The sequence below is a fragment of the Trifolium pratense genome, linkage group LG7 (assembly GCF_020283565.1).
Source record: "Trifolium pratense cultivar HEN17-A07 linkage group LG7, ARS_RC_1.1, whole genome shotgun sequence".
Taxonomy (NCBI): domain Eukaryota; kingdom Viridiplantae; phylum Streptophyta; class Magnoliopsida; order Fabales; family Fabaceae; genus Trifolium; species Trifolium pratense.
In genome coordinates this window covers 51,605,479-51,632,878 of record NC_060065.1, presented here as the reverse complement: position 1 = coordinate 51,632,878, position 27,400 = coordinate 51,605,479, and the positions used below count along the sequence as shown (strand labels likewise).

Below are 27,400 nucleotides of genomic sequence, written 5' to 3'. Positions count from 1 at the left end.
ACTTGTAATTGAATTACACATAGCCAAAACAAGTGACCCTAATGAATTAAGAAACTGCCACATACCCTCTTTTGCATGTTACTCTCAAATTCTACTTAGCCACGCACCCCCCTTCTCACCCCATATTCCCATCCTTGTCACCATCCTTTCTAAATTTTCTCTTTCTCTTCTCTTTCTCTCCCTATATAATAACTCTTTCACCTCTTCTTTCCCTTCACAACATAACACACATCACACTCTCTCTTTACTATTTTTACTATATTTCCACCTCCTCTTTCATTTTTTCACACTTCTTTTCTATTTGCACCTCCCTATATTCACAATGACTACTATTTGTGCTGAGCAACAACAACACAAGTTTCATTCTTCTTACCAACCCCTCTCCCCCAAAAAATCCTTAAGAGAAATTGATATCCCACCAAGAAAACTCCTCACCCGCCGTAGCACCACCGCTGCCGACATGTTTTCCGACGACACCATCCTTCAAAAGTTCCTTCCACATAATGATTCTGACTCTGATTCGGACGATCCTTACTCGTCCGATCATTTTCGTATGTACGAATTCAAAGTCCGCCGGTGCACTCGTAGCCGGAGTCACGACTGGACAGACTGTCCATTCGCACACCCTGGTGAAAAAGCTCGCCGCCGTGATCCACGGCGGTTTCATTACTCAGGAACTGTTTGTCCTGAGTATCGCCGCGGTAGCTGTAACCGCGGTGATTCTTGTGAATTTGCTCATGGAGTTTTTGAATGCTGGCTTCATCCTGCTAGATACAGAACAGAAGCTTGCAAAGATGGTAAAAATTGTAAGAGAAAAGTTTGTTTCTTTGCACACACTCCTCGTCAATTAAGAATCCTTCCGGTAACTTCTTCATCTTCTTCAAATGAACATTTTTCATGCAATAAGAAAAATAATAAGATTTTGAATAACCATGTTGCTTCAAAATCAAACAATTGCTGTTTGTATTGTCATTGTGGTGGTAATGGTGCTATTGACTCTCCAACTTCAACACTTTTTGGTTTGTCTCATTTTTCTTCGCCGCCGGTGTCACCTCCTATGTCTCCGATGAAGCCAAGAAATGGTGTTTCATCTCTCTCACGCTACGGTTCTTCGATTAATAGTAACAATCTTCGTTACAGAGACATGCTTATTGAACTTTTGGGTTCATTTGATGGTTTAAATTTCAATGAAGGTTCATCTTCTTCTTCTTCTTCCCCTGTTTCTGGTGCTAAAGCACTTCAGAATCAGATACAGAACAATATGAACATGGGTTATCTTGATATTCCTCTTAACTCTGAGGAACATATTCAGAATCAGAATCAGTTTATTGTTTCACCTTCTTCTTTTGATAATCAACAGCAACATTTCAATATTCTTTCACCAATTCATCAGAATTTGACAGTACCAAGTTTCAATGATATTGATGACAGTAACATGATGATTAATAACAAAATGATGTTTTTGGGAAATAATGAGAATAATAAGGTTGTTGTTGGTGGTGGTGATGCTCCTGATCTTGGATGGGTTAATGAGCTTCTGATGTAGAAGAGTGTTGAATTTGAAGATGATGAATGAGAGTTTTGGATTAATTTCTGAGATTTTCTCAATGGAGTGAAGTGTAAATATGAAGAATTAAGTGATATTACATATTTATCCCTGCAATTGTCAAAAATAAAACTAAGCATATTATGTTGTTTAATAATTTAAGGTTATTTTTGTAATGTTTTTCATTTAAAATTAAAATGTTATTATTTGCTTTTCTTGAATTTGAGGTTGTAGTACTATGTAAGTTATGCATTTGGATTTGATGTTTGATTTTGTATAAAATGGAATATTTTGATACATGTGTTTTTGTGCTTTAATTTTGATTGGTGACTATTACTATGTTACGTGGTAAAAATCTAGGGCTTATAGAGAGTGGTGAAGTTCTTGGGATTGGGTATTTTTTGGATGAAATGAATAAAGGAATATTAGGACACATGGCCATCATGCAATGTTTGTCGTGGTCGTGGCAATTTACATTGCAGAGCCAGATTTCATGATATCTTACAATATTTTATACAAGAAATAGGTAAAAAGAATATAGTACTATCAGAAAAAAGGTAAAGATATAATCTCAAGTTTACTATAATTAGTCTCCAATCAGCAAATAGATATATAACATCCCACAATTAGTAATTTTAGAGATAACACGGATTTGGATTTAAATGTTTAGCAATGATGAAGGGTTGAGATTATGTTAGTATGAAACTGTTAAATCTGTAGTGCTTTTTATGCGAGTTTATTGGGGTTATACATGCAATTGATAGGACTATAGGAAATGATCTCAATTCGTTGAGAGCTGTAACTGCGTGACGGAAATCCGCAATTTATACCTTCAAAATAGGGAGGTTGGATATCTACAATTTGGAGGGATTTGATTCTCTCGTGCTTCTGATTTTATAGGTTAGAGTTTACTAACTATCGTTTTTGTTGATGTATTTAGTTTTTTTTTTTCTTCATCATGATCATGATTTTATTTCATTAGATTTTTCTGATAAAGTTTTTAACTAAGTATGTTGTTTATGTTTTGTTGGTCAAATGATCCGGTAGCTAGAATTTCATTTTGTAAGATAAATTACTAGAGGTACCAGGATTTAGGGTTTGAAACCACAATTTCAACATATTACATGCAACGTCTCTGACAATTGGGCTATATTCACGAGGACTATGTTATTTATGTTGACTATTTATATTGAGTTTTTGCATAATCTTCTCAATATTTATAATTTCTCTTATTTTTCCTTAAATTAATTTTAAGTAGACATTTTTTTGTCAGGTAGCCAAGTGATTAGAAATCCCACCTTTTTGAGATGATAAGTGGAGTGTCCGGGATTCGAACCCGAACACTTACGTACATATAAAGTACATATAAAATACAGATGTCCTTACCAACTGAGCTAAGCTCACGGAAACATTTTAAGTAAACATTTTATTAACAAAAAAATGTGTATAATAATACTATATATGAATTATAATGAGGGAGCGTCAAAAGAATGGGAAAAAAAGTTTAAGGATAAGAAAATTAACTCTATTTTAAAATTATGGTTCAACTGCTAAACAAGTGAAGCGGTTGAACCTCACAAATAAGATGTGATTCAAATACTCATGAAGTGAGGAAAGATAAGAGAAATCATGAATCCTCCATAATTCAAGGTAGTTACTAGTCAATAAGAAGTGTTTAAATCAAGATATTTTTTCATCAATTAATGATTTTAGGCATCCACCATCATCATGCTCTATTCTCTCTAGACCAGAAAGAATTGAATTAATCAAACATTATTGATGATGAAAACCATATAACTGACAATTGTTACACTTTATCGACACAAAACCAATAGACAAACTGAAGTTTAGGTGAAATGCACTTATGAAAGTAAGAACCTTTTCATATCCCCAAGACCCCAACCCAACCTCAATTATTATTGCTAACTCACATTAATTATATTGGACCCTCAATTAATTAATGCTACTTACTTCGTCCCAAAATAAATGACATGTTTTTTACTGTGTACTATTCATACGACCTATTTTGACCATATAACCCAAAATTCACCCTTTTTTTTATAAGGGTCATGTTAACTTGTTCCCTAAGGGCACATGTTAAGCTACCTAAAAATAGAAATATAGCATTTAATGATACAAATAATTTAATGTTTAGATAATTGAATACAGCACAAGTTCAATAAATTTTTTCCACATTTATCTTCTTAACATGTGCCCTTAAGGGCACAAGTTAACATTCTCCTTTTTATAAAGATGAGTGTCTAAGCCCAAAATTCACCTTTTTAAGTATGTGATCGATATTTAAGATAAGATATATTTATGGTCAAATATATCTAAAAGTTCTTTAAGTTTTGCGTTTGTAATAGTTAGGTCATTTAAGTTTTTTAGGTAATAAATATATAGGAAAATGCTAACAAATCTTTTAAATTTTTTAGCTAACAAATCGATCCTTTAAGTTTCTAAATTTTTGCACTATAACCCTTTTCCAGCTATCCTCCCTTCTAGTTGGGCCTCAAATGTCTTGGGCTCATGGTTCACATCAGATTGAACATCAAATTCATCATGGTTAACATTAGAATTAAGGATCACATCAACATTTTTGTAAATGTAGGATAACTCGAAGGATAATGGTGTAACAAATTAGAAATTTAAAATACATATTTTTTTTACCTTAAAAACTTAAAGATCTAGTGATTACAAACATTAAACTTAAAATATCTTTTGACCTATATGTAATTGTTGGAACATGATGAAGAATTGGAGGAAACTTGGTATTGAAATAAACACAAGTGTAAGAACCATGTAAAGTGTGAATTGAAAAAAGACTCTTTGAGTCCCACATTGGAAAGATCACACTACTTGGTAGTGTTTATATACCACAAGGTGGCAACCCAAGGGTGTGCCCTTGGGGTACCCACTTTTGTAAGAAAGGGAGACCGCACACAATGTCAAATATCGCGCGCGCGCCGCCGTCCGGCCGGCTCGGGCCGCGCTTGGGCTTGGGCTTGGGTGATATATTAATTTTTTAATACTAAGAAAAAAGAAATTTTTGAATTTAAATTTCTTTTATGCGTGTCCCTTAATTCGCACATGTTAAATGTGCTTAGACCAAGTATGAAACAGATTTTTATCTGTTAAACGGTCAAAAATACGTGTCCCTGATTTTTTGCCACGTTTGGAATTTTGACTGAGCAATTTCAGCTCCTGAAAATTCTCTGATTCCAGCTCCCTACTTGCCTATAAATACACTTCATTTCTTCAGTTTGAAAATCACTTTTCTTTTTCTCTGCATTCTGAGAAACTGCTTTCTTTCCTCTCTATTTTTCTTCTTCGTTTTAAATTATTGTTGTTTCAATATTTGAACGGTTGTAACCGTAGAATTGATATTCGTATATCAATTAGAGTGGTTCGAATTTTCGAACCATATTTGGTGTAATTCTGTCCGATCACTGCAGTGCAGTAGTGCTTCAGTATTTTCATTGAAAACGGCTGTTTTATCCTGGGAACTTCGCGGTTGATATACTACAGTGCACTTCTTCGAGTAGTTCCGCGAAACGTCTTAAAGAAAGCGACCTAGTACGCGACTCAGCCAATAATTTGTTTCGTTGCCAATTTTGAAAAAATCGTTTTCTGTTTTTTTTTACAAAGTCAGTAAACCAGTTTTTCTAAAAAAAAGTGAATTTTGGTTTAACATCAAATTACTTTAATATATCACAATAGCTCGTAGTTTCTTCTTTTATTGACCAAGGAAAAACGATTAACAAGTATAGAAAAAATAAAATGTATTTCATTAATTACTCATTTTAAACCCTTTATTTTATTTTTCACACCTCCCATTTTCCACCAAGTACACCTCCATTCAGTGATTAATCCTGCGGAAAGACAAAACTCTCATTAATAATCAACATAATAAACAAAGTGAATATAAAAGAGATGATAGTGTATTGGAAGAATATTTAATTACTTGGTACAATTCATATTGAAAATAGGCAAAGATTTTGGTTCATGACATTTGTTTGGAAGATCATTAATACGAGAAAGATCAAAACGGATATCTAAATCATTTGCCAAATTCTCAATACATTCACAAATAGTTTCAACATCCTTATTCAGTTTAGCTACAGTTTTGCAACAACGTGATGTTGGATCAGTTTCATAAGTTGCAAGGTACCTAAGACATGTTACAAATTCCCAATACACATTATCACAAGATATTGATGAAGAAATTGGACACATTGTTATGAGAAAAAGAGTAATGAAAGCTACAAGGTGAGCCATATTGTAAAATAAATATTGTTTTTCTAGTTGAGTACTTTGGCTATGATATATAATAATGTCTTTGAAGATATTTATATATCTCATACAAAGTATATAAATCAAGCACGTATTGTAGATATTTTTAATATAATTTTCTATGTACCTAAGAAATGTGCAAGTTTCATCATGGACACATGAATTATGGAAAGTTGTTAAGAATTTTTTACTAGAAAAATTTCCAACACTAATCCAATTTTAGTAAATTGATTCATTCAATTTATTATGCAGAGGTAGGTAGCCTCTAAACATGTTTATATTTGGCAGTGAATATTCCTTTTTCCATGTTGGAAGGAAGCTCATACGTGGCATTTTATACATGTGGCAAAGACATGTGTGCGCGCGCACACACACTGTTGTCGTCGTGTGACACGTGTTGTTCTTTACTTTCTTGTAATAAAAATGACACAAACCAACAAGTTGCTCGCTAAGAAAACATGAGAAAACCAACACAGAGTGTAGCACAAGTGGTCCCTTAACTATTTGGTCCTTGCTTAAAAAAAAAAAAACTATTTGGTCCTGAGTTCGATCTTCGGCTAGTACGTATGGAAAACACTTGTTGGGAGAAATCAACTCCTTAAATGAATCTCAATTACCGCAGTTGCGCGGAAGATACATTTGGTTTACCAAAAAAAGTTACAATCCATCATACATTCAAAACACCAATTTTGAAACACTTAAACTTCATCTGATAATTAACACTAAAAATTCTATGAAACTGAAATTATAACCAATATTTTAGGAAGTATATATCTCTAAAACTTATTGAGCATATCACAATGGTAGGATAACTTATGGTATTTAGTATACTATAGAATAACTTTATTCACTATTATGAGGTGCAACTAGGAAAAAAGACTTGAGGCAACTGGTCTTTTGTATTTTCTGTACACACACAAGAAGTTCATTCCATTGTTGTCCATCTCAAACACCTGCCAACCAAACCAAATACTATAATGCCCTCCTAGACCTTCCTCTTGTATGCCAGAATCTGCAACGAGGGAAAAAAAAGCTTTTCATTTACATAGCACCGAAACTTCTGACACATGTACTTATATTGAATTAGTTTATTTTCTCAAATTTATTATCAGTGTGTCATTGTTTGTGCTTCATAGGGGAGGGGAAGAAACACCTTAATACTCACCAAATGGCCCCTTTTAGATATGCTTTTGGATCTAATCTCTGCCACAGTTTCATGAGCTTGCAAAACTTCTAGTTCATCTTTTTGTGGATCTATAACCAGTGATGTTAGCTCATCACAATCCGGGAGTGAATTCTCATCAGTTGACTTGTCACAATTTACACCGCTGCATCCTTTAACTGCCAGTATCTCAACTTCTTCAGCTTTCAAAGGTGTCTGACTAGCAACATACTATGAATAAAATACAAAAAGATTAGACAATCAATCTTAAGAAAATAAACATCGGTTCATTGACAAAGCATATTATATAACCACTTTTATCGAAAGAGTTAAGCAGAGCTAATATATTGACAAAGCATTATGGTGGAGGCATAGATTAAAGTTAATAAAAAACTATCACTGCTAGTGTGCAGTGAGAGTTGTAAATCAACGAGTACAAAGTTCGATTCCTACTCATCAAAAAAACTATCCCTGCCAAAAAGTAGAGATCAAAGAAAAAGAGGATCTCACTTCATAAAGGTTCTTGACAGACAAAGTTGGTCGGCAACTCAGGTGAAGCTTCTCCAAACTTGGTGTAGTTTCTTTGTCCGGAGAAATAAACATGAGATGAACTTCAAACTGTAAACAAAAATATAGCATCTATTTGTAAATTCAACAAAAATAAGAATACAAGTATAATAAAGAAACAATTAGTAACATATTTCATCGGTCCATTACAGGGGGAAAAGGATAATAATCTATACCTCAGCAGTGTTTTCATCCAAGTTTTTGAGATGGTCAACCAACTTAGACATTCGACCACTGCGGGAATTTTTGCTGTTACTACCACCACCACTTCCATATCTCGTGTTGCTCCGAAAACCACCCCTACCCCAAGTAAGCTTTCTAGGTTTTGTCACCTGCCTTGAAGTTCCTCGATTTTCTCTATTTATATCCGTATCACTTTCTACGCTTCCACCATCAGGACTTGCCAGTGATGATGAGGGCTGAGAGGGGCGAACCCTGGTCCATCTCTTTCGTTTTCTCTGTCGGTGTTCTGTGCCGCGCTCATCGCCAGAAGACGAGTCTCTGTCATTATTGCCATTTTCGTCATTTTCAGATCCTTGAACATCAGTCGTTTGATTTTGTCTCCTAGACTGAAGGTTTCTTTGATTACGCTGTGATCTTGTCACAAATGAACTTGAACCTGGTGTATCTTTACGTTTCTTGCCTAGTGCTTCAGATTGCCGTTGAAATACTTTTGCTATTGAAGCTTGAATCTGCCAGAAAAAAGCTAGAACGCTAAGATTTAATAACTCAGAGATAATGTTGATTATGACTGATAAGTTTAAATTAATATTCATTTTATAAGATATGTATTCAGTCGCTATGTTACGACAGCCATGTAGATAGTCAACAACTCAACATTAATCAGTAAAACATGGGTTGTTGCTAGTGTAATTATTGTGCACAATAATTAAGCTGAAAGCATGCATATATATAATATATGTTTACTCAATAAACATTGACCTGCTTATTTCGGTTCTTCTCCTCTTCACGAAATTCAAGCTCCTGCAATTGGACAGAGTGGTATCACCAGTTAAATTTTACAAAAGTTGCATGTAAACAGGACCATGTATATATTAGTACAAAGTAGTGAACATGTCAAATTATACCTCTTCCTCATACTTCTCAATATTTGGATATAAAACAGCAATAAGGGCATCATAGTTTGGATCATCTCTCAAGGAGCGACGGCTGGCGCAGTGTGTGCGGCAAGCAGGACATTCATTGTTCCTGAGATGATACATATATGATAAATCTGATCGCATACAGATATTGCATTGTGTCTTCTAATAAGCATGTGCACGACACAGACAAGGACTTCAATTGCAATTATCAGTAGCATATTAAATAGCTAAGGAAATAAAGATGGAATGGTTCATGCGACTTACCCCAGCCGCATTGATTTGTCAATGCATTCCCTGCAAAAGCGGTGCAAGCATTCCATAACAGTTCTTGTTTTCTTAATAATACCTGTTTCAAACACAAAAAATGCATGGTGAGTCTTCGAGAAATCAGCATTTAGGAAATGTTTTCCATAATTCAAGCATAAATTAAGCTGCAGGTTTGAAGGGAAAAAAATCATAATAAAATTTGAAATTGCATGGAAGAAGGAAATCAATCACACTATAGAAATGACATCTAGTGCTAATAAAGTATATGAAACTTTCCATGTCATTCAAATAGCATGCCCCATTTATAGAAATGAGTTAACAATTTTTTACCTTTTAAATCAGAGTTCACAAGTAATTAGTGTATCGAATGTATTCCAAGTAACAAATGACATAAACAAGATTATGAAAAAACTTCTAAGCGTAAAATAAATTCCATTATCGACAATATTTTTAAGCCATGGTCACTTATTTTGTACAATTCTCTATATTAGTTTTCCAGATAAGATAATTCAAAGTATTTTCTGCACTTCAACTTTCTGTTCACGGCTATTTTGAATTCAGCTGTATTATCCTTGCCATAATAAATATCAGGATACAAAAAAAAAATTGCATTAAAACCCCATTTGAAAATAATGTGTAGAATAAAATTAGGAAGGATAGTTGGAGTTCCAAAGTTAGATGAAACTAGGAAATTGATTATTCAACTGAGACTTATTCTTGTCAAAATACAGATACATTTCATCATTGCATCTAACACATCAAAGTCATTCATGAGACTCAAATGAGTGAACTTATTCTACTGTTACAATATATAGACCATACAATAGTATTAATGGCCTGACCAATAAAGTATACTAAAAAATCAGCATCCTTCATATAATTACAATTGACAAGCATGAGATACATATATATTCATTCCTTCACTATGATCGAATTTCTAAGAATGGTGTAGGTGATAGTATTAGACACAATAGAGAATATGGAACAAAATATAAAAGCAGGATTAGCAAATATAAAAGAAGCATTAGCATAGAAGACTCTCCATTGCACATGATCTTGAAATGAACAATTAACTGAATGCTACTATGCATCATTGTGCACATAGAGTTGATAATAGCAGGATATATATCCTACTCTAGAGATCAGGTACATGTTAAATGTAGTAAAAATCATAATCACATACAAGTCGCTGCCCAATATACCAATCAGAAAGGTTGAACAAAAACATACCGAGGCAAATTGGACATTGGACATCTTTACGAATATTCGCAAGTTCTATGTACACATATCTGCAAGCAAAACAAGAAAATGAGCATATATTTACATAAACTCGATAGAAAGAACAATTTAATATGGGATGCAGGACATACACACACACACACACACCTATCAATTTGGATGTTAGAAAATCATGTCCCTAGATTGTCGATATAATAAATAAATTTATCAGCTTTTTAATAGTTGGGACTTGGACACAAGTAACACTACAAGCAGTGGCGGATCCAGAAATTTTCTTTGGTTGGGGCTAAAAAATATTTTCTATTTTTTATTATAGAAACCTCTATAAAAAAATTATGGCTTTTAAGAAAAGTTTTTGATATGTGTGACTATTACAAAATTTTCATTCGTGTTAAATATATTCAATGTTGGATTTTCACATTTCAATGCAAATTGTTCTATATAGTTCCTTAACATGTGTCTTTAAGTCACATATTAACATTTTTCTAAATTTTATGGGGGCTTAAAAAAATTTATAATAATATTTTCTTCACAATAAACATAGAATTATATTATTATGGAAGATTTTCATTTACTTGTGGGGGCTTGAGCCCCCAATGTGTTTGCCATACATCCGCCACTGACTACAAGATGGTAACCACCCTCCTTGATTATCTAAATTCTCTAAGCAGCTCTACTAAAGAAATTTCACTCTTAGCAGCCATTTTTCACAGAACAGTTAATACTGTCAGTAGCAGCTGAAACACAGTTTGCAAACTTGGCTGCAGACTTGCTGATAGAATTGAACATTCAAAAAAGGTTGATTTTTATGGTGGCTTTGTGAGGTGTGGTCCAAAGAAGAATGGTTTTCATGGTGGTTTGAAGGAGATGGTGAGTGTAGGTGGAAGGGAAGATGGTGAATGGTTTCACCACAATGGTTTTGTGAACAATGAGAGAAAAGGTGATGGTACCATTGAATAAATATGAGATTGAAATTAAAGTTTTGATCTTTCTTCCATGGGGGTAATGCATTTAAATTCTGAAATCTAGGGTTTGGTGAACGGTAAAGGGAAGAAGATACAAAGAGGAAGAAGATAAACTTAAAACCATGGAGGGGTTTTTCCAAAATTTCAAATTTTGGTTTTTTTTGAAAGGGACAATCTAACATGATTTTTTAATAAAATAAATAAACTCAAATAATGAGTCAGATTCTAATGTCAATGGTCACATAGGTACATAATGTCCACATCAGCATCAAAAGTCAAAACGGACAAACATGTTTAATAGAGCTCGACAGAAAACTAAAAAAAAATCAACGGTGCGCACCTTATGAAACTTAAAGGACTAATTTGGTACAAATAACTGAATAAATAATATAAAGGACGGCCGGAGCAATTTTGCCTAAAAAATATAAACCAAAGCAACACGATATTCTGAATTATCATTTCCTAATACATCGTGTAGAAACATTTGGACTTTGCCAACAAGGTAACATACTTCCAAACATGCCAAATTTTTATCATCAACTTGTACTGCTAAACAGCATGTTTATAATCATTAACTCCTTTCAAGGATAATATTCATAAGAAGAGAAAACAATATTTAAAGTAAATCTTCAATTCTTCATTCAAAACTTAAATCAGAACAATGTCACTCAAAACTTCATTTTTACCAGATGAATGTACACATGTCATCCTTCCAAAACTTCAAGTATACTCACTAATCAACATGTTCAAGACAATATAGCACTGACCAAAATTACGATAAAGCATCAAATTACCATGAATTTCAATATTTTGGAAGGCAAACACATCTAAGGTACTGAGACAATGATACGGAAGGGGTACTAAGACAATGAACTGAGACAATAATACGGAAGGGGTACTAAGACAATGATACGGAAGGGATCAGGTTGCAGATCGGGATACATGCCTTTTAGGTTCAGGCACGCCTATCAGGCTTCATAGATAACTATGATGAAAAACAAAAAGGGCAGTGATCTAACTTCCTGATGATATATGCTAAAGGGGTAGAATAGTCTGAATATGAAAAAAATAACTTGGTGTTTTCTATATCTTCTGATGTTAACACATTTCTCCAGTGAAAGATGCACTTTTTTGCCCCTATAGCCACCAGTGCTATCAAATTGCGGCCATGCGGATTGCGGTACCAGTTTTTTTTCTTTTCAAATCACTATGGCCAATTTGTGAACGATGATATCTTATGTCACCTTAAAATAGTGAACTTTTGGCCTTCCGCAATCAATAGCACTGCTAGCACAAGGAATGGTTAACAACCATGCACATACATTGAAGGAATGCAGAGGAAAACATGCATGTCATTGACGGTGAGTTTGGTAGAATCACAATAGACCACCATAATTTAGAGAAAAAAAAGCTAGTGAGTATGTTTCGATGAGCGGTGAGTTTGCCAAAATCATGGTAACACGGTGATTTTGTTGAAGCTCCAAAATGCAGTGGTTCACTATAATTCTACTTATCTCACCACAAATCACAACATGCACAACAAAATCACACCGCCACAATGATTTATCAAACTCAACGCCAACCCAAAGATACACCAAGTAACAACACTGATTATGAAATGATTATATGACAATCCTTAAAAAAAAATTAATTGGTTTTGAACATTTACCATCCAAATCAGAACAACCAGTTCACATGATACAAACAATTTTGAACTCTACTTAACCTAAGAATTTTCATGACTAGTAAAGTTCAACAGTTGTATGTATCTGTAGCATAACACACAGTGAAGAAAATAATTCATCCAAAGAGATCATAGATGTTGATTGATGCTAAATCCAAAACTGAAAAATAGTGGACTAAGTAATCAAAATCTACACCAAAATAATTACTTACTTCGATCAAAATCTAGCATGCAAATTAACAATGACAAATCAAATGAGAAAAGATTCAGAAAATACAGACATCACAGCTCAAATGACGCGAACCGATATCATCAATTCAACGATACAAACACATAAACAGTAAAATTCACAACCAACAGCTACCTCAAAATAGAGAAACAACAACCACAAGATCAAAAAATGAATCTAGTAAAAAACAAAAAAAGCACCAAACAGAAGTTAAGAAGCAATGCATATGAAAGAGTGAGAGAAAGAGAGAGTACTCAGGCTTTTCTTCATCATCAGAAGATGGGTCTTCATCGGAATCTGAAAACAGAAAAAGATGAAAACTTTAGAGCATGAAGAACCACAAAACCAAAAACAAAGCTCAACCCAGTAAAGAAAAACAAATTGGGTCACTGAAAAAACCATGTGATCAAAAAGCTAAACGAAAAAAAAAGAGCTTAAATAAAAAGCTGAAACATTACCCTGTGATTTTTCTTTGTCATCGTTATTGTGCTGCTCATCTTCATCACCACCATCATCATCTTCAGCCTCTTCTTCATCTTCCTCTTCTTCTCCTTGCTCATCTTCTTCCTCATCGTGCTCTTGCTGATCATCATCATCATCATCTTCTTCTTCTTCTTCATCTTCTTCGACTTGGTGCTGTTGTTGTTGTTGGTCGATGAAGAGTGGGTCGCGGTTGTTCTGTTGATGTTTGACATGGCGAGAATGGTGAACAAGCTGTGAAGTTTCTTCATCGTCCATGAACTCAGGTAAGGAACGCTTCTGGGCTGGCATTGTTGTTCAGAGAGAGAGAGAGAGAGAGAGAGAGATTGTTAACTCTCTCGCGAGTTGAAGAAGAAGAAGAATGAGATTGAGATTGAGGTATTTATTGTAAGGTTTTTTTATTTTCCTTTATTTTTCTTTACTATTTTGTTACATTGGTTCGGGTGGAATTGGACTCGGATCTCGGGTTTGGTCTCGTTGGAGAAAATCTTTACTAGGATGCGAGACGAGACTGTACTAAACATCGTCGTTTTGGTTTCGTGATATAAATTGGTTTAGAAGTTAATGAATGTGTCACATTTATATGATGACCAAAATAGTAATAGTTTTTATGTAATTATATTGGTTGCACAATTGAACTTGGATCTTGAGTTCGATCTTGATGGAAAAACCTTAGTTAGGAGGTGAGACTCTGATAATGTTGTTGTTTTGGTTTCGTGATGTAAATTGGTTATAAAGTTAGTGAACGTGTCTCGTTTATATATGGTAATTAAAATTATTACTTAAAGTAATTGTGTCTGTGACCTTAATTAGTTGGTAGGACGACGTTGTAATATGCAGAGGATGAAGTGAGATTTTTCACATATTCATTGTATTGGATGAAATTATTTTAGTCATTAAATTAATTGACAAAAAAAAAAATTGTTTCGAGTGAAAACGAATTTGAATGTCAGATTCAAACTTGACGGAAAAATCTTAATTAGGAGATGAGACTCTACTAAACATCTTCGTTTTGGTTTTACCGTATATATTGGTTCTACTAAACATCCAAATATGACATCTAAAATAGTAATAATAATTATTGTTATACTAGGTGGATTTGAGTAGAATTAAGCTTATAGACTCGGTATCAATTTCAATTGAAAAACCATTGAGACTCTTCTAAACATTTTTGTTTTAATTTCGTGATATGGATATATGTGTTGGTTCATATAAAATTAAATTTATATCTTAGTTTCAATTTTAATGGAAGAATTTTAGTAAAGAGGTCGTCATCCCTATTTTGAAATATAAATTAATTACAAAATTAGTGAATGTATTCCATCTATATAATATGGTTACAAAAATAGTAATAATAACTTTGATGATTTTGTTTTTTTAGAGTTTTTATAAGTAGAAGATGTAATATAGACGGCCCTAATGGATACTCTAACTCTTCTTATCATGAACATCAAATACATGCAAAATTAGCAGCATTGTTTTATACATTCAAAATGACAATCTTTTTGAAATATGTATTTACTTTATAGCATGTTCGATAAGAGTATTAAAAAGAGTATTATCAGTTAATGATTCGTATCTTAATTTTTTTTATTATTGGAGTTCCATGATGTGACATAGAGAGTATCAAAATTGATGATACGGTAGGTATTTTATCATCAATTTAATATCATTAATTTCAGTTAAAAAAATAAATATAAAAGAGACTATTTGTTAATAATGTATAATACTCAGAGTAGTATATCACATTTGGAGCAAAATATGTATAAGTTGCATAAGTATTACATGACATTGTAGAGACCACTTATTAGTAATGTATGATACCCAAAGTGGTATCACCATTGGAGATGCTCTTATAGATAGAATATAAACAAAAAATTTCTTATGAGTTTAGTTTAGTTGACAGAGATATCACATTATATATGTATAGATCGGGATTCGAAATTCGGACATCCCACTTATTGATCCTAAGTGTGAAATTTCTAACCATTAGGCTAGATGACAAAACACATATACTGTCAAATAACCGATTATCCCAAAACCTTAAGGTGTTAGGATAGAGCCATATCAATGGTTTTATATTATTTCTAACACGCCCCCTCACGCAAGAGCCCACTTGAGCTTGAAGCGTGGATAATGCATAGGCCCACCTATCATATGCTTAAATTCCACTTTTTAATTAGAAAGTGAGGGGAGCGGGGATCGAACTCTAGACCACTTAGTCATAGAGGCTCTGATACCATGTCAAATAACCGATTATCCCAAAACCTTAAGGTGTTAGGATAAAGCCATATCAATGGTTTTATATTATTTCTAACATATACAAACAAAACTTTGTACATTTAAGGTTTTTTTTTAAGCAATTGTACATTTAAGTTAGGGATGTCAATTTCCATCTGTTAATGGAATTTTTCATCGGAATTATGTGCCGGAGCTCCGAAGTCGGGGATTTAATGATAGTCTATAAAAGAATTTTTTATTTTTTTTATAATTAATGTCACTTTATGCAATTAGATAATACTCTCTGGTTACTATCACTTTTATTATTATATATAAATACTTTTAATAAAAATTTGACCACTATTTATTACTATATAAATACTTTTAATTCTTGTGAAAAAAATAAATACTTTAATTATTTTTTTAATAAAAATTTGACAACTATTTATTATATAAAGAAAAGTTAATTATTTTTGAACTGTATAAAAATATTTTATATTGTCGGTGCATATCCATTAAACTCATAATTAATTATCTTAATAAATGTGTAACCGGTTAATTGTACTAGTGTCCTTAGAAAAAGGTAATAATAAATACTCACTCCGTCCCTTTTTATAAGATCTTTTTATAAGGTGTAGTTTGACAAACTATTCGTCTTTTTTTTATAAGATTCTTTTGCAATTGTCGGTCAGTGACATTAATTATTTTTTTTCAAAATTATTCTTATTTACTTTATTTTTTGAACAAACGAAAATGAATCATATATATAAATCAGAGACCAAATAGTCTTTCCAGCATAAGGTGTGCCGAATACCAAAAGTTATACAAAGTGTCAGATAGCATGAAAAAAAAACATTAGTTGGGCTTCGACCCTCTTTTGTACCACTAAAAAAAAAACAACATTAGTCGATTCCCAAACATAACAAGGGAGATTCGACCACCAACTGTGTAAGTTTGCAACTAGAGTCACATTCGTCATCTTCAACCACCAGAAAGAGTAAATTTTAACTTTGTCCGATAGTTGAGATAATGTCTTTGCCGAATAACCGAAGAGGTGATGATTTCTTTCATTCCATAGAAATCAAACGCAAATAAGCCATATAAGCTGCAAAAAAGACTGTAGTGCTCGACGGCCACCTACTGCGTCGATGAACTAAAGAAAATGGTCAGATGGACTTTGAGGGTCCACAAAAAAAAAACTAATCCAGGACTGAATTGACGACCATAAGGAATCAAAAGTACCACATTCCTTCGCCAGCCCTCCTCCATAGCTACATTTAAAAAGGGGCTAGACCAAGCCTTGTAATTAATTGAATAAGAGGGAAAAAGGCCACTCAGGTCAATATCTAGAAAGGAGGCTGGATTGGAAGATTGAGAGACCCGGGACTGTGCTTGCAGGTTTGCAAGAGAGGCTAGAACATTCCCTTCACTAAAATAGAATAGAGGTAACATGTATTCGCCCTTGGTCTAGAATACATGGATCAAGGGCCTAGCTAACGCGTGAAACACTCTACATGCGGAGTACGACTTAAAGGAATTGACAGAGGCCTGCACAAGCGGTAAAACATGTGGTTTAATTCGATACAACATGCAAAACTTTACCGGCCCTTAATTATAAAGGATTCTTAAATGTATTTGGCCTAATTAATTGTAATACATCCGTTTTTTATTTTATTTTTTGTCCTATTTAAGTCTTTTATCTACACAAATATGCATAAGTTGATTTTTTTCCCCACCTTTTTATTAACTTTTTTTGAAATAATAGTTTTATAAATTACTTTATTTTTTAAAATAGTTTTAAACTAAACATTAAGAAATTTGTAAACCAAATGATTATCTTCATCTTCAGAAAAGTCCATATTCAGAAGTCTCTTGTAATATCAAAAGCAAAGTGCAAAACAATGTAAAACTTGAATCCATAAATACTTGAACAAATATAAACAAAATCATATATGTAAAATCTAAGTAACTTAATTGTATTAATTTCTATTATTCTCAAAACATCGTTCAATGAAACACATACCAATACAAAATTAAATGAAAAAAAAGGGTAATTAAGAAAATGCAATCACTTTTTGATTACATCCAAAAATTTAAATGAAGTTAACTACTAGTACTATTTTTAACCTGTGTGTAATTGTTTCAAAAAAAAAAAAAAACCTGTGTGTAATTAGTTACTTCTACTTATAATTAAGTCCAGAGAGAGTGAGTATTGATGAACTATAGAATGACCATGTTGAGTTAATCCTATTGATATTAACACTAAAAGGCTCACTAAGCAGATGGTAAAGCGCGACGGCAAGTTGGACACTCCATCTTTATATCCATCCATATTTGCAAGCAACCAGAATGGAAGAAATGATCACAAGGTGTCACCTGTGCAAGTAAGATAGTGTTCATTGGTCTCAATTCAAATTGTAATGAATTAAGCCTATGTTTGATATCACGGTGGAACATCAGAATCACGGTGATTCACAGTAATTTCACAGAAGCTACACTCTGTAGCAGTGTAGCTTTTGAAAAATTACGGTGGATGGCCATGATTCTTGAATATCCATCGTGATACCAAAGATATGCTAAGTTTAATATGAAAATACAAAGGTTATATTTACTTTGACATACCATGCAATCACTAGTTCTGCGAAAAAGATCAATGTCTGTCATGCAAATAACACATTCTGTAGCATGTCTTTTAGTATGATCAAACTTCCTATGATAGTTGTATTTCTCAGGTAGCATCTATACAAACATGAAGATAACTTAGACAGAGAGAGAAGCATTCATGAAAATTCAGACAAAAAAAGTAAAATGCTGAATCATGTTTTATTTTCACTTAGGAAAACTTAGAGGCAGTGACTATGAAGCATTGACACAGACACCGGACACGATAAAGACACCGACACATTGACACCAATAATAATTTGAAAAAATGACATAATTCAATGTAATCGTAAGTGACGGTGTCCTGTCGGTGTAGGAGACATGCCTAAACCGAGGAGTGTCCGTGCTTCATAGGGCAGTGATCCATAACTCGGAGTCGGGGATTGTATGGCAAAGATGAATAACAAGAATACTATGGAGCAAAGTTAAAAATAGAGCCAAATATACTGGCATGTTGTCAAATAGCAACTATAGTGCTGCGGATTTTGAACAAATTTATATTGTTCTGCAATACGCTATTTAGTACAAAGTGTTGTCAAATAGAAGCTGTAGCGGCGTTATAGTAAGCTATTTTTCGCGATACGCAATTGACAAGACTGTGTATATGAATCAAGTAATGCCATTGGATTATGTTAAAACTAAGTTTTTAAGGAAGGACAATTAAATTAAGATTCTGAATGTGTTAATGGTTGCAAAGTTCCAAGAAAAGAGTCGGATCTAACCTGACGAGGAATGAACCAACGCGGTCCAAGATAGTGTTGAAGGAGAAGAAACACAGCTTGAAGCCCAAGAAACAATGTCAAACAAACACACCAGTTCTTGTCTGGTTCGATGTGCATGAAGTTGTTCGGGAAACCAAATATATATAATGGGATTGCGAGCCGAGTAACAGTTATTCCTAATATATAATGAGGATCCAAAGGTTTGCGTGAATCATGAATAACATTGCGGATTATCTGAGGTATCCAAAAGGTATACATAAGAAGAAGAATCAGTTTCATATGATTATGTAACTCATACATGCTTATAATGCCTGCCATTAACAGTGTCCCATCTGCAAAAGAAGCTGAACTGTTAAAAAGTGTTTTCCTATTCTTAAAAAAAGAAAATTAAAGCCGAAATTAATCATTTAGCAGAGAGGAAATTTAATTTCAAATGACTACTTACATAAACAACTGTGTAACAGTGAAAGCTCACGCCACATTTCATGCCTCGGAGCCTCGTAACCTTCTGCGTTAATCAAAGACCTACTACCTGCCTTCCAAATGGCAATGAGATATCTCGTCTCAAATATTGAGAAGAGCACAAACTTGAAAAATGCAACCGTTGCAAAAGCAATTAACAAGGATTCTGCAAGATAGGAAGCATCAACAATTTTTCAGCCATACATAGAAAAACCAAAGTGTATGAGTGCTTATACGAATGTGATCACGAGCACGGAATAATAATCAAGGCAATTTTCCATAGAGTTTACAACTTGTGAAACATTCTAACTTACCAACTATCATTCCTATAGTCAGATGTAAAAGGGTAAAATGGGCATCCATTAACGCCTGTTGACCAATCATTAGTATCGACACCTTAGCAGCTCCCTGTAAAGTATTTCTGAATCATATTAATCTTCGATAATCATAAGTAAGTTATTAACTTATTATTAAATTACAAATCTATGATGTGCATTTTCGAATAATGTATGGTACATATTCATCCAAATATTCTAAGATTTATGTTAGTTTCAATGTTTCATTCATTAAGTTTATGACAAGATAAATTTCAAGTGTACAAAGTCTTACAGATTGAGTGCCGCTATGCATGATTTGACGATTCAACAGAAGAACTTGCAAGAAAGAGACCTGGTATATTTATATTAAGGAGTTCACGGTGTAACGGAAAATAACAGTCATAAATCTCTAAGAATATTCATTAATGAAGGATACAAAAGTAACCATCAAAGTATAGTAGACTGCTTTGTTATAGTCGACATCAATTCTTATAACAGAAGTCGCATTTAATAGTAACGGTGACAAGCAGTCCGTGCCATCATCCACCGGAGGACTCTTCATTAACCCTTCGAGAGAAAAATGGTCTTGCTCGCCTTCTATAAGAAATAATACAAAATATGTGATAAGTCATATGAACAAACGTATAGTTTTTTCATCTGCAACACGAATGCATTTCGATGTATATAAGAGAAATGAAAAGGAACTAAAAGGATTATTCCAAGTACCATATTTTGATGATGGCAAGTGTGAAACCGTCGCAGAAATTTCGGCATTACAATGTTTCTCCAATTCATGCATCATAGCTGTAGTGAGGGGAAAAGTAGAAAATAGTAAATAACAACTTAAAGCAGAATCTCCTTTCTAAGCATACAGATTTCTTAGATAAATTACAATGTTTTCTTCTCCACATCTTATCTCGCGACGAACCTTGCAGTGTCTGAGATGAGAAAGCTGCAAGCTGTATACGGCAAGACATATAAATAACAAATAAGTATTCAGAATGCTCACTGTTGTTTTCCTATAAAAGAAGTTTGTTGAGTATGGATTCGATAGTTACTAGACGATATAAAATGTAAATAAAGAACGATGCATAAAGAAAGATAGTTACAAGACGATATGGATTCGGTAAAATATAATCTTCATACTGATTCAACTCTCCTTCTTTTCCACTGCAACAAGAGGAAACAAGAAAAATTCTTCAGCAAATTCAGATATTGTAGTTTTTTCTCTGAGGAAATATCGGTATTTCCTTGTAAACATGATTTGACTATTAATTAGAGACGATTGAACAAGTACGAAAGATCATTTGAAGACTGATTAAAGATGAAATATGCCAAATTAGGATGAAAAGAAATTTAATATTCGAACCAATTGTGATCTGTACATCATATTATTAATGATATCGACCAAATTTACCTGTTTGTTACCATTCTGAGCTGTTTAAAAGGCCATATGTATACACCTTCGAAGCTGATTTGAGCACCACCATCATCATGCTCGTTGTCAAACAAATCATCGAATATAACTATTCCCTAACAGAAAACGAGTGAAAGAGAAGAAAATTTCAGGCTAAGAATTATTTTCTAAAACAGTAATAAGTGCTTCACATGTGTGTGAGTTTTACGTGGTATTTACCACTTCGTCTAAGACAAAGAAAAAGGGTTTTACATGGCGCAAAACTAAATTTTTTCCCTCTATATGACACATGAAATAATTTCTCGGAAATTAGCTATATAGATCAAAATCTCACATGGACATAATGTACTCCAGTTATCGTCGTACGTGTACTACTTAATGTGATTATGGAATTGCCATTTGTTCTTCCGGTGTCTGGAAATCTTGAGGAGCCATTTGCGGTATCTAAAAATTTCCAAGTCCCTGCATTTCAAGATGTAAACATACAAATATCTTCATAATCTCAAACTTTCGAACTCTTTCCAGAACAAACTAATTAACAAAGTAAGATTGCACAAAATTACTTTTAACATTACATGATTATACAAATGCCTTAAGTTCATTTAGTTAAGATTGCTTATTTAGCTTTATATTCAAATCATAAATCCTCTTAACATATATCAAACTATGCATGAAGCAACTTTTAAGGAAGACTTGAATTGTGCATAAGTGCTTACACAAAACATTTGAGCAACAAGTTTAAGCTACAAATTAAAGATAACAACAAACCACACATACACAATACAAACCTTTGTATGTTCCTGTTATGTTCCATTCTGAAAATGGACCTACGAAACTTTCGTCCTTTCTTGTTAATTGAAACTGAGAGAAGCAATAACAATAACATGCAAATTAATGAGTTCTTCAGATAGATTTTGTCTCAATCAAAATGAATCAATTCACATAATGTCTTGCAATCAAATGACAGTCCTTAGAGGTACTACTAACATAACAGTAAAAGGCATATAGGATTGCATTACATGTGCAAATTTACTATCTCAAACATACTTAAGAGTTAATCATGGAAGATAAATTTTAATGTGTAACATATAAACAAAACTCCCACACAACTTAATTTAACCGGTAAAAATCAAAACGAAAGCACAAAATTCTCAATACCACAATTAATAACTATGATGCACCAACGTAAATATTGACATCAGACACGACACTGACCGTTTGACACGTTAACACGGGTAATAATTTGAAAGTTAAAATTTTGAAATAATCGAGTCTAACCACACGTGTAGGCTTTGTGTCAGTGTCATACATTGTCATGTGTCAGACACATCAGACACACATTTAACGTGAAGTGTCGGTACTACATAGTTAATAGTGCGGACACATATCCACATGTTCATACTTATTACATTCTATATTCCTCAATCACCATAGTCAATACTATATAATATAGAAAAAAGCAAATGGAATTAAAGTAAAAAGAAAAATTGTTATAAACAAACCTGATCATCCCTTAAGGGTCTGAGACCAGACACAGGACAAAGTAAAAACAGAACAACCCAACAACCAAATACAACATGGAACAAATTTTCATGCCACATTCTCCTCTGAAACAGCAAAAGTTCCAATCTTTGAAAGTCAACCATATAAAATTCCAAAAAAGTAAACTCCAATTCAAAAACACACTTCTCAGTTAAAACTGATTATAGACAATAAAACAAAACCCAACATAGCAAAATAGCTTAAGAAAGAAAGAAAGAGTTCAAAAGGGTTGCTTCAAAGTGAGTGGAATGAGACATTCATCAAATATAGAAAGCGAAAGATCAACGGCTTAATTAATTGGTTACCAAATGCAATTTTACACCTAATGTAGCTTATATTATACTACTAAACAATAATAATCAAATAATAAAAGAAAAAGTTTGTTGTTTGTGAAGTTTTATTGCAACAGGGTGGTTGAAGAATTTGCTGGGTTTGGTTTTATTGTTAAGTCTCTATTATGGAGGTTCATTGCATCACATATATATAGGTTAGGCAGCTAAAAAAAATAAAAATCGATTAATGTATAAACTAAATATGGTAATTGAAATAAATAAGGGATACGTTTGAGAAATACATTGCTATGTATTAAAACTCTTTTTATTAAATTATCAACAAAAAAAAACTCTTTTTATTACTGTGCCAAAAAAAAAAACTCTTTTTCTTATTTATAGATAATATTTTTTTATATTATACTTATAGATACATTTACTTACATAGATTTATAATATTTATAATAATTTTCTTAAGCAAGAAATATTTTTAGGAGAATGTTAACTTGTGCCCTTAAGACACATGTTAAGGAAGCAAAAATAGAAATTATTAAATGCTAATTTGTGCATTTTGACTTTTGAAACATTAAATTTCTTATATAATTAAATATTGAATTTCTATTTTGGTATATCTTAACATGTGCCCTAAGGGCACATACAAGACCCATATTTTTAAGCAAAAAATAACTCAAAAGAGACTAACATATAATAAATAGTAATGATTAATAATTCAACATGGAATTAAATTGTTTCTCGGAAGTCGGAACTTATTACTAACTAATTTGGGTCTAAAAAGTAATAAATAACTCAATGAACTCACCCATGAATTTAACCCTTTTCTTCACTTTTCATTTCAAGTCAAGAAAAAAAGTTTATAAATGCCCGGGCCAACTCGGCAATGCCCTGTCCCCACTCCGATTTTTAAACGAGTTAGACAAGACGATTAAGGTATTGAGTAGGTCCATTTTGCCACCCTATCTGATATGTATGAAGTTTTCACCACTATTTTTAATGCTGATTAATTTTTGTCAAAAATCTATAATATTTCGTAAGGTTCAAATCTATAAGAATCTTTGTCAAATTTGTGACTACTCACCTAAGGTTCAAATATGAAACGGGGTTCTCTGCTATTACTACATGAAAGTAATCGTGTAACTTGAATAGTCGGATTGCAAATCAAAGATTGAGACTATTACCGCATGTAATTGCGTAGAACTATAAATGCAAGTAATTTATTGTTGATTCCTATTTAATTAACTTATATTTTCTTTGAAAAGTATTAGTAACTTATATTTTAGATAACCAACGTAGTGTGACACAAGTGGTAGATACTTGGGTCTCTTAACCATTTGGTCCCAGGTTCGATCCTTAGTCGGTGCGTATGAAGAAGCATTTGTTGGGAGAGGTCAACCCCTTAAATGAATGTCAGTTACCCCAAGGAAATTAGTCTCTGCAGTTGCGCGCGGAGGATACCGTTGGTTTTTTTTTATATTATATTTATATATATAGGTCATTATGTAAGCTTTACGTGTGACAGTTTAGATAAATGGCAAATTCATTATAAACTTTTATATCTTGTGATTCTATTTGGGTTCTCAATTATGGGTTTTCCGTTTCATCCTAGCTTGCTCAATTATTTGGGTGGAATTTGAAATGGACTCCAAAATAGCTGTCGATCATATAGTTAACTTAAAATTCACTCGTGTAGTCAATTCTAGTATCAAGTGGTTACAACCCGCTTCCGATCGCAGTTGTGGAGGATCGAACCGTGTTCCTTTTCTACTAAGTTTGACACTAATCACCACTGAACCAATTAACGATTAATACCTATCCTTAAAATATTGTTGAAGCAATCAAATAAAAGAGACAATTTTTGTATAAAAAATTGTGTATTTTTACTTCAATAACTGTTTCACTTATATTTTCAAGACAAGATTTTCTTTATAGGTTCCTTATGACACTTTTAAAATGGAAAAAGATATTTATCCCGAAGGAATTTTCACGAAGGTTTCACGAATTCAAATAGCATCAGTGAACATTTTACAATACTCGAAAAACTTTATATCTTACACTCAAAAACAAAGAAGCGTTAGCATTAGGGTGTAAGCTTATAGTGTTGTGATTTGTGAACAATGCTTGTCTCATGAAGCATGGATATGGGAGCTTAGATTAGGAAAAAATTCTTTGTGGTGTAAAGTTATGCATTTGACTTGATTGTAATCATTGTAGAAAAGAAACTCAAACACTATTGCATGTATTGAGAGATTGCTCTCAATTAAGCACATGCTTGGTGGTTGAATTTGGATCCTAAGCATGAGGCAAATTTTCTATGGCAATAATCTCATTGAATGGGTGGAATTAAACCGGCTTGTAAGACGAGGATTGCCTACGTTTAGAACTGTTAAAGGGGCCGGCCCGGTCCGGCCTGGAGGGGCCCGGTCAAATAAAGGGTCCGGCCCAGCCCGACCCGTTAACTTCATGGCCCGACCGGCTTAGCCCGGCCCGATAAGCAAAAGTCTACATGGCCCGATGGGCCGACCCACTAATTTTCATAGTATTTTTTTTTTGAAAAAAAAATATTCTACTAAATTTATGTTATATTTCTCAACTAAATCTTCAAGAAGGTAATTCGTATCCCTATAGTTTCTCACATAATCTCTCAAACAACAATTTCTTCCTCTTTATCCTCATCAAACAAACAAACAAATCTCTAACAAATAATCTCATTCTAATCCAATAAGTTTTTTGTCATATTATTACTACCCAATTTTTTTTTCAAGTTTTATATCTTTCATTCATCCATTGTAATTTAAGTAAAAAAAAAATAAAAATATAGAAAGAATATAAAATAAATACAATAAAAAGATGATAGACTTAAAATAACCATATTCCAAGTTTTATATCCTTTGTTGTAATTACACAAAAAAAAAATAAAAAAATAAAAAGATGATATACTTAAAAATAGGAATAAAACAGATTATAGATAGGAACAAAACACAAATAATAACAATAAAACAACAAAAAAAAATAAAAAAAAATTATATATGAATTTATGCATAAAAATAATAGGACCAAAATATAACAATAAAAAGATTATAAAAAAAATTTAAATATTTTTTTAATTCTTTAAAGGCCCGACCCAAAAGCCTGCGGACCGGCCCATGAAAAAGCCTGACCCGATAAGGTCCGGCCCGATAAGGCTCGACCCAGGTTTTATGAAGCCCGACATATGTAATAGGATAGGGCTAATGGGCCGGCCCATGACGGCCCATGAAAAAGCCTGACCCGATAAGGTCCGGCCCGATAAGGCTCGACCCAGTTTTTATGAAACCCGACACATGTAAAACGATAGGGCTAATGGGCCGGCCCGATAGCCCCGACCCTTTTTGACAGCTCTACCTACGTCCAACACTATTGAGTTCGGTGTGTGGATATAAATGGTGGATGACTTAATGGATCTTGGAGAAACTTTGATATCATTTTAAAATTGGGTCACTACCTTAAAAGCCGGTTTTGTAGGGTTAAGTTATACTCGATATTCAATTCTAAGAAAACGTGAACTACATATACTACTTCTATATCAAAATATAAGACCTCTTTAACAAAAACATATCAATTAAGAAAAATAATTTTTGAGTTAAACTTGTCAATAATGCATATTCTATTTTAAAAATTACCCTTTACTTATTAAAAGAGTGAAATGATGATATTTTATTTTTCTTTATGTAATTAGGAATATTTTTGTGCAATTTTAATTAATGTATCTTAAAAAAAATCTTACAAAATAGGACAACAAAATTAATATGAAAATTTAAAATTTTAGAAAAATGTGGCTTAAGAACATATGTTTTTTTGGAATAAGCTTAAGAAAGTTGATTCTTTTTTTAAAAAATAAAATAAAATAAACAGAATGCAAAAATTGGCACTGAGACAGAGGCCTTAATTCGTGGAAATGATGGAGAACGACTTGGTAGATTTTCCAAAGGTATTGGCGTGGAAATGCTCTTACATACATATAGCTGAGCTTTGGGGTTTTTTGCTTGGGCTACAAATGGTTCTTGATCGATTATTCGCGACAAGAACTCTTCTCACCTTTTTTTAACCTACAAAATACATAAGTTCTTCAACCAAAAAAAATTTTCTCTTCAAAAGCACATAAATTATTTTATGCATAGTTAAGATAAATTGTATGGAAAAATGTGTTTTTGGTCACCGTAATGATAGCAGATTTGGGTTTGGAAAAAAATCTTCTATT

At 33.0% G+C, this 27,400-nt stretch overlaps 4 protein-coding genes across 4 annotated transcripts; 1 reads left to right on the top strand and 3 right to left on the bottom strand.

The window, feature by feature from the left end:
• Positions 1 to 206: 206 nt before the first annotated feature.
• LOC123894720 (zinc finger CCCH domain-containing protein 2-like) lies at positions 207 to 1,791 on the top strand. The gene has a single exon (XM_045944777.1). The coding sequence runs from the start codon at positions 323 to 325 to the stop codon at positions 1,544 to 1,546; it is 1,224 nt and encodes a 407-aa protein (XP_045800733.1). The 5' UTR covers positions 207 to 322; the 3' UTR covers positions 1,547 to 1,791.
• A 3,459-nt stretch (positions 1,792 to 5,250) lies between these two features.
• Positions 5,251 to 5,850, bottom strand: LOC123894719 (non-specific lipid-transfer protein 3-like). The gene is made up of 2 exons (XM_045944776.1): positions 5,511 to 5,850; positions 5,251 to 5,418 (listed from the first exon to the last, which is right to left on the bottom strand). Exons 1-2 carry the CDS (start codon positions 5,822 to 5,824, stop codon positions 5,406 to 5,408), a joined length of 327 nt encoding a protein of 108 aa, XP_045800732.1. The 5' UTR covers positions 5,825 to 5,850; the 3' UTR covers positions 5,251 to 5,405.
• Positions 5,851 to 6,442: 592 nt separating this feature from the next.
• Positions 6,443 to 13,905, bottom strand: LOC123894718 (putative E3 ubiquitin-protein ligase RING1a). Its single transcript, XM_045944775.1, has 10 exons — positions 13,514 to 13,905; positions 13,310 to 13,352; positions 10,169 to 10,227; positions 8,936 to 9,017; positions 8,657 to 8,777; positions 8,511 to 8,552; positions 7,745 to 8,260; positions 7,512 to 7,619; positions 7,005 to 7,232; positions 6,443 to 6,851 (listed from the first exon to the last, which is right to left on the bottom strand). The coding sequence occupies exons 1-10, from the start codon at positions 13,824 to 13,826 to the stop codon at positions 6,825 to 6,827; spliced, it is 1,539 nt and encodes a 512-aa protein (XP_045800731.1). The 5' UTR covers positions 13,827 to 13,905; the 3' UTR covers positions 6,443 to 6,824.
• Positions 13,906 to 17,713: 3,808 nt separating this feature from the next.
• Positions 17,714 to 23,196, bottom strand: LOC123894717 (transmembrane E3 ubiquitin-protein ligase FLY1-like). Its single transcript, XM_045944774.1, has 14 exons — positions 22,837 to 23,196; positions 22,123 to 22,195; positions 21,669 to 21,796; positions 21,335 to 21,450; positions 21,027 to 21,087; positions 20,810 to 20,876; positions 20,644 to 20,721; positions 20,354 to 20,514; positions 20,210 to 20,269; positions 19,915 to 20,008; positions 19,584 to 19,766; positions 19,139 to 19,470; positions 18,378 to 18,494; positions 17,714 to 18,131 (listed from the first exon to the last, which is right to left on the bottom strand). Exons 1-14 carry the CDS (start codon positions 22,978 to 22,980, stop codon positions 18,030 to 18,032), a joined length of 1,716 nt encoding a protein of 571 aa, XP_045800730.1. The 5' UTR covers positions 22,981 to 23,196; the 3' UTR covers positions 17,714 to 18,029.
• Between the last annotated feature and the right edge of the window lie 4,204 nt (positions 23,197 to 27,400).

What these genes read in the sequence shown, in the direction of transcription:
- LOC123894718 (XM_045944775.1), bottom strand. Translation starts at nt 13,826, where the DNA reads ATGCCAGCCCAGAAGCGTTCCTTACCTGAGTTCATGGACGATGAAGAA. An exon ending in GATGATGAAGAAAAGCCTGA is followed by an intron (nt 10,228 to 13,309) that starts GTACTCTCTCTT and finishes TTTTGCTTGCAG; the next exon opens with ATATGTGTACATAGAACTTG. An exon ending in GACAAATCAATGCGGCTGGG is followed by an intron (nt 8,778 to 8,935) that starts GTAAGTCGCATG and finishes GTATCATCTCAG; the next exon opens with GAACAATGAATGTCCTGCTT.
- LOC123894717 (XM_045944774.1), bottom strand. Translation starts at nt 22,980, where the DNA reads ATGGTTGACTTTCAAAGATTGGAACTTTTGCTGTTTCAGAGGAGAATG. An exon ending in TACCGAATCCATATCGTCTT is followed by an intron (nt 20,877 to 21,026) that starts GTAACTATCTTT and finishes TGCCGTATACAG; the next exon opens with CTTGCAGCTTTCTCATCTCA. An exon ending in GACTATAGGAATGATAGTTG is followed by an intron (nt 19,767 to 19,914) that starts GTAAGTTAGAAT and finishes CCTATCTTGCAG; the next exon opens with AATCCTTGTTAATTGCTTTT.
- LOC123894719 (XM_045944776.1), bottom strand. Translation starts at nt 5,824, where the DNA reads ATGGCTCACCTTGTAGCTTTCATTACTCTTTTTCTCATAACAATGTGT.
- LOC123894720 (XM_045944777.1), top strand. Translation starts at nt 323, where the DNA reads ATGACTACTATTTGTGCTGAGCAACAACAACACAAGTTTCATTCTTCT.